The sequence below is a fragment of the Theropithecus gelada genome, chromosome 10, assembly GCF_003255815.1.
Source record: "Theropithecus gelada isolate Dixy chromosome 10, Tgel_1.0, whole genome shotgun sequence".
Classification (NCBI taxonomy): domain Eukaryota; kingdom Metazoa; phylum Chordata; class Mammalia; order Primates; family Cercopithecidae; genus Theropithecus; species Theropithecus gelada.
In genome coordinates, this window is record NC_037678.1 from 12,978,157 (window position 1) to 12,985,342 (window position 7,186).

General features: G+C 52.3%; 1 protein-coding gene across 5 annotated transcripts in view; it reads right to left on the reverse strand.

Annotated features, from left to right (window-relative positions):
• GGA1 (golgi associated, gamma adaptin ear containing, ARF binding protein 1) overlaps nucleotides 1-2,315 on the reverse strand; it is a 27,279-nt gene extending 24,964 nt beyond the window's left edge. For all 5 annotated transcript variants that reach the window (XM_025398741.1, XM_025398739.1, XM_025398740.1 and 2 more), the window contains exon 1: nucleotides 1,767-2,315. In XM_025398741.1, coding sequence (XP_025254526.1) covers nucleotides 1,767-1,809 — 43 coding nt within the window. In that variant the 5' untranslated portion in view covers nucleotides 1,810-2,315. The remainder of the gene's footprint in view (nucleotides 1-1,766) is intronic.
• Nucleotides 2,316-7,186: the final 4,871 nt, after the last annotated feature.

Consider the following 7,186-nt stretch of genomic DNA (forward strand, 5'->3'; position numbering starts at 1 on the left):
AAAAAAAAAAAAAAAAAAAAAAAAAAAAAAAAAAAAAAAAAAGCCAGGCACGGTGGCTCACGCCTATAATCCCAGCACTTTGGGAGGCCGAGGCAGGCGGATCAGGAGGACAGGAGATCGAGACCATCCTGACCAACATGGTGAAACCCCGTCTCTACTAAAAATAAAAAAAAAATTAGCTGGGTGTGGTGGCAGGCGCCTGTAGTCCCAGTTACTTGGGAGGCTGAGATAGGAGAATGGTGAGAACCCGGGAGGCGGAGCTTGCAGTGAGCTGAGATGGCGCCACTGCACTCCAGCCTGGATGACAGAGTGAGACTCCGTCTCAAAAAAAATAAAAAATAAAAATAAAAAAATAAATAAAGAAGCTACCTTTTACCTCCAGCCTCCACAAGGTAAGAGGGAAGATCTTACAATTCTCCTAGGACACAAAGGGGAAGGAAAGGAGAAAATTCCAGCCCCAATGTGTCAGGGCCCAGCCAAACCCAGGTATCTCTAACTTCTGCCTGGTTTTACACTCTCTGGACTCTCAGAAAACCTCCACTGTTGCTAAACCTGAGAATGTTTTGTATGACCCACAGCTGAAGTCCTGTGTCTTAGATCAGTGAGCCAGGGGCCCACCTATCCCCCCAGCCCAGTTGCTGCTGAGACCCAGGCGGACACTTGTGGCATTCACAACGGTCAAGGGCTGCTGAGTGCCCCTTTTCCACCCCCTGCCTTTCTGCTGGCCAGGATGACTCTCCAACATCCCCAGAGGTTTGGTTCTGGAGCCAACCTCATGGTTCAACTCTGCTCAAGCCTGCCTTAAAAGGGGCTGGCCATGACCCCAAGCCACGCTAGACAGTGGCCGGTGTGCCCGGGTCCAAGAGGCTTCCCTGAGGCCTTGGCAACGATGAGGCCCCAACAGCAGTTAAAGCCTAGGGAGACAGCCCTCACTAGACCAGGGAGAAGCCAGCCACCGCTTTCAGGGGCAGAGTCCAGGAGCGGGGCTGTGACAGCGGGGGATCATCAGGGCTATGGGTTAAGGAGCTCAGGTGGAGGGGTCGGGGGCTAGGAAGCCTAAGCAATAGGAAGCTGTGTCTGAGGAGAAACAAGAAAAAAAGGGGTGTAGAGGCCTTTGAAGGAAGTTCAGCAAGAGCTGGGAAAGGCATCTTGGAGGCTGAGGGGCCAGGCTGAAGGTAGTGACAGGGAGCTTGGAGTTATTAATACTTCTGGAGTCTAAGACTCTTCCAAGCCTGTAGGTGTGGGGGTTTCTCACTGTGTGGCCAGAGGCTGGGACCTGCGGGAGGAATCAAAAGGGTCCTCCCTTCCAGGACGGGGTAATGAGCAAATGTGAGTAGTTGCGTGCTCCAGGAACGCCATGCAGGGCCAGAGAGTGGAGGATTCGGGGCCTGAGGACTGTAGGGTCCCTCCCTCCCGGGTGTGAGATGCAACCCCGGGGCACCGCTCGCGCGCTCCTTCCCCGGGCCGCTACTCAGCGAAGCAATGTGAGCCTGGGGGGTTGGGGCGCAGCTCACTCCCCCTCCCAGGGGTCGTGGCCCAGGGATCCGACAGGTGGGCGGCGCCCGCTCCAACCGCTGGACCGCGCAGAGGACCGGGTCCTCCATCACTCCAGGGTCTGAGGGGCCGACTGAGGACACCGCCCCTCCCGGGCCGGGGGCGGGGCGTGAGGAGGGGGCGCCCCGTACCCCGCCCCCACCGTGAAGGGGCCCGCCTCGTGCCCCCGGTTCCGGTTCCGGTTCCGGTCCGCGCCCCTCCCGGACACTCACTGATTCGCGCCTCCAGAGTCTCCGGCTCCATCGCGGGCTCCATCCGCCACCGGCCCCCAGCCTCGGCACCGCCCCCCCGCCCCCCCAGCTCTCGCGGGACCTCCTGGGCACCGCCCTCTGTCGATTAAAGGGGCAACGTCCGCACGGGCGCGCTTGGCACCATAGAGAGGCCAACGAGGTCGCCTAGAGCGTCGCGTACTCGCCCAGCCCCTCCCCCAAGCGGTGTCTACGTCGCGGCTGGGACCAGCCGCCTGCCTTTCCGTTCCCGGCGCTCAGGCGGGAGGGGAAGCGGAGAGACTGGAGGGTAAGGGCAGCACCATGGAAACTCCAAGGGACGCTCTAACTCGTTCTGCGTCACGGAGATGTCTGTGACCGCCTCCGGAAGAATGCACTGCAGGCATGTTGTTGAGGGGCTCTGAGGCCACTTCCGGAGCCCTGAGCGGGTACTTCCGCTCAGAGGCGAACGTGGGAGAGGCCGTTAAAAGGGCGATAAGGTACGTCGCTATGTACCTTGGCTGCTGTGAAGATGACGAAAATAAATCAGTTTCTTGAGTGCTTACAGTATTCTGGGCATTGTCCTAAGCACTATTTGTAATTAATCCATATACTCCTGACTCCTTGCAACAAACCCACCAGATAATTCGGAGGCTGCACAAGTGGCAGAGGCTGAACCCTGTGCCGTCTCCAGTAAACGTTTAATGAACTCTTTGCAAATGCAAAGCACAGGGCACGGGAGGAGATAGACAAGGCGAGATATTTATTACAAAGTGTGATAGGGGAAGCCCACGGGGTAGAGGGAACAAAGGAGGGGGCTCCTCCCCCAAACTGGGGTGGGGTGGGTGGGAGTGTTGTCAGGGGAGGGGTCGTGTCAGGGGAGGTTTCAAGAGAAAGTGATACTGTATTTGGCTGAAAGTCTGACTTCTCCACGTAGAGCTGGTGTGAAAAGATATTCAGGGAGAAAAAGTAAGATGAAGGCCGAGGCGGGCGGATCACGAGGTCAGGAGATCGAAACCAACCTGGCTAACACAGTGAAACCCCGTCTCTACTAAAAAAAAAAAAAATAGCCGGGCATGCCTGTATTTCTAGCTACTTAGAAGGCTGAGGCAGGAGAATCGCTTGAACCCGGGAGGTGAAAGTTGCAGTGAGCCGAGATTGCGTCACTGCACTCGGACTGGGCGACAGAGCAAGACTCCGTCCCCACCCCCGGCCCCCCAAAAAGTAGAATAAGTCCAGGGAATTGGAAGTATTTCAATACGGCTACCAGATATCTGCAAATAGATATCTATTTGCAGGAGATATCTTGGAATTAGGCTGGGGCAAGATCACCTAGGTCCCATGTTTTGCTGCCTTTTTTTTTTTTTTCCACTGTGAGCAACGTTGGAGGTGTCGTTAGTTTTACGGATGGTAGCAAAGTCAGGCTTTTGTTTTAGAAAGGTCCAGCAGTGGGAAGAAGATAGCAGTGGGGGCCAGACCAGAATCGAGGAGGACAGTACGAACAGACTTCCTAAGCTCGGCGCCTTTTCTCCTGTATCTCCCTCCATCAAAGACCTCCCTCACCTTGTGTCGTCACGACCTGGCGGCTCCTGGTCCCCGACTCACCTGGGTCCATCACACTCTGTCGCCCCCTCCTGGCCGGCTGGGAAACCGGCTCGTGGCGACGTCTCCAGCGGTCCTGTGCCTGGGAGGGTTAAAGCTCGACTACGACTAGGGAATCTGGCGAATCCGGTTCTGCCTTGGCGACTGACCTCGATTCACCTTGCAGAAACGCAGTAACCTCATCCAGAAGATGAGGGGGTTGTGCTGGGTCAGTTTTTCCCCTAAACTCAACCATTCAGCAACTGGGATGCTTTTCTAAATTCTCTCCCGCAGGCCATTGAGATTATACAGGGAAGTGATACGTATGTTTATTGCATTCCTCGATAAAAGCTGTAACGTAGTGTATACTTATAGCTTTTTGTGTCCTTTATTGCTGAAATGAATTTTATATGTATATATATTTGTTTTATTTTGTTTTTGAGACGGAGTTTCATTCTGTCTCCCAGGCTGGAGTGCAGTGATGCGATCTCGGCTCACCACAACCTCTGCCTCCCGGGTTCAAGTGATTTCCCTCCCTTACTCTCCCAAGTAGGTGGGATTACAGGCGCCTGCCACCATGCCCGGCTAATTTTTTCGTATTTTTGGTAGAGACGGGGTTTCACCATGTTGGCCAAGCTGGTCTCGAACTCTGGACCTCAGGTAATCCACCCGCCTCAGCCTCCCGAAGTGCTAAGTTTTACAGGCATAAACCACTGCGCCCAGCCTATTATATTTATTTTTGGGACAGAGTCTTACTCTGTCGCCCAGGCTAGAATGCAGTGGCACGATCTCAGTTCACTGCGACCTCTGCTTCCTGGGTTCAAGCGATTCTCCTGCCTCAGCCTCCTAAGTAGCTGAGATGACAGGCATGCGCCATCATGCCCGGCTAATTTTTGTATTTTTAGTAGAGACAGGGTTTCGCCGTGTTGGCCAGGCGGGTCTCGAACCCCTGACCTCAGGTGATCCGCCTGCCTCGACCACCCAAAGTGTTAGGATTAAGGGCATAAGCCATCACGCCCAGCCTGAAATGAATTATTACTGAAATAAAACACACACTGCATTTACTGCATTCATTTAGGGACACATCTATGCTATCAGGAGTCACTTTTAAAGACAACATGGATTTCATTTAGGTGCGAATTCTGACTTCACTGTTTCTGGATGATCTTGAACAAGTGTGTCTGCAAAATTAATCCCCTGCCACATACTCCCTACCACATTTTCTGCTGAACTTTTCTCGTGAACGCTTATTTCCACTACACCATTTCTTTGTTGTGTTTTGTGTCTTTCTCTCCCACCAGAATGTAAGCTCCACAAGGGCAAGGGATTTTATTTAGTTACTTCACTAAAAATATATCCCCGAGTCCTAAAACAGTAACTGTTACACAATAGGTATTCAATAAATATGCATCAAATAAATGAATGAATATGCCCAACATTGCACAGTGAGTATGGGGTTTGAGAGGTGAGCCAGGCTGTGCTTGTAACAAAGGCCCTAGGGTGTCCCTCTGAGTTCTGCGGAGCAGAGCGTGGTAAGGTAGACTCAGGAGCTGTGTCTATGTGTGAAGGGCCTGGCCCAAACTGGGGATCAGGGTAGGAGGTACAGTAGGAGGAAACTAAGGATGTTGAACGGAAGGAGGACCAACACAGGAAACTTGGAGGAACTGCAGGGATTTGGCCTGTGGCAGCCGTTTCCACCCATTCCCCACCATGAGCAAATGTGTTGCTCTGAGAGACTTGAGGAACCCCTGAGAAGGGCAGGTAAAGCTCAGCTATAATCCCCTGAGCCATGCTGACTTCTAAGGATTTAACACCTCAGCTCCTTCCTAGGAGAACCCCTTCAACACTGGAAACATTGATGAGGGAGGGCTGGGGCGAGGGAATAGGAGCTGGGGAGGTGGGCATCCTTGCAAACTTGGAGGAGAGATATGGGGGAGGACATGCAATTCTTTCTTGGAGGGGGATTGTAGAAGGTTCAGGAAACAGACTGAGGCATGGCCCCAACTTCAGCCCCTGTGACTCCAGTCAGATCCTGCATGTCCCTTCTGGGCATGAGAACCTCAGGGGAGGGGGGCACAGAGGACCATGGTTGTCATTATTGCCTTTGATGTTCACACAGACCTCAGAGGTAAGTTCTATTCTTCCTGTTTTACAGATGAGAAATCTGAGACTCTGAGCAAGGATGTGGTTGGCCAAGGCCCCCACGTGTCTCCATCACAAGAGCCCACATTAGAACAAGTCCCTGCCGTCAAAGGATGGAAAGCACAGAAGCAGGCTGGGCGGGTTGGCTCAAGCCTATAATCCCAGCATTTTGGTAGGCCAAGATGGGTAGATCACTTGAGGTCAGGAGTTCAAGACCAGCCTGTTCATGTTCTGGTCAGCACGGTGAAACCCCGTCTCTACTAAAAATACAAAAATTAGTTGGGTGGGTGTGGTGGTACGTGCCTGTAATCCCAGCTACTCAGGAAGCTGAGGCACAAGAATTGCTTGAACCTGGGAGGTTGCAGTGAGCTGAGATCGCGCCACTGCACTCCAGCCTGGGCGACAGAGTAAGAGTCCATCTCAAAAAAAAAAAAAAGGGCTAGTAGCTCACGCCTGTAATCCCAGCACTTTGGGAGGCAGAGGCAAGCAGATCATCATGAGGTCAGTAGATCCTGGCAAACATGATGAAACCCTACCCTGTCTCTACTGAAAATACAAAAAATTAGCCGGGCGTGGTGGCACACGCCTGTAGTCCCAGCTACTCGAGAAGCTGAGGCAGGAGAATTGCTTGAACCTGGGAGGCAGAGGTTGCAGTGAACTGAGATTGTGCCATTGTACTCCAGCCTGGGCAATAGAGTGAGACTCTGTCTCAAAAAAAAAAAAAAAAAAAAAATTAGCAAGGCATGATGGCGCCTGCCTGTAGCCCCAGCTACTAGGGAGGCTGAGGTGGGAGGATGGATTAAGTGCAGGAGGTTGAGGCTACAGTGAGCCATGATTATGCCACTGTACTTAAGCCTGGGCAACAGAGTGAGATTTCAAAAAAAAAAAAAAAATCTGCTGCAAGGGAAAGCTGGGCCATTTCAGGGTGGGAGTGAAGGGACTGTGGCCACTAACGAAATGGATTTGTTCACTGGGCGTTTTCATGTCCTGGGAAGATTGAGGGGCAGTTGGGAATCTCCCATGTGACAGTTCATTTCACTACCTTTGATCTGATTCCAAATCAAGATAATTTGCTACCATTTATTGACTCATCCACTATGTGCCATGGCTTTTTCATCTGTATCATACCAGTACTTTTCTTTTTTTTTTTCCTTTTTTCTTTTATTGAGACAGAGTCTCGCCCTGTCACCCAGGCTGGAGTGTAGTGGTGCGATCTCGGCTCACTGCAACTGCCACCTTCCAGGTTCAAGCGATTCTCTCGCCTCAGCCTCCCAAGTAGCTGGGATTATAGGCACTTGCCATCCGGGTAAAAAGTAGCCCGGCTAATTTTTGTATTTTTAGTAGAGACGGTGTTTCACCACGTTGGGCAGGCCGCTCTCAAACTCCTGACCACAGGTGATCCGCCTGCCTTGGCCTCCCAAAGTGCTGGGATTAATGGCATGAGCCTCCGCGCCCAGCCGTATCATACTAGTACTTTAAGGTAGGTATTAGTCTTCCCAAATTACAGAGGAGGAAACTAGAGGGCCAGTAAGGTTACAAAAACTCTTGCCTGAAGCCATAAATGGGGAACTGGGGCCAAGTTCTGCTTGACTTCCAAGGTACTGCAGGCTGCACCGTGCTGGTTTCCTCTAGGTGACCACCATGTCAAAACCCCTTGTAGAGGCTGGGCACAGGCACAGGGGGCTCATGACTGTAATACAAAC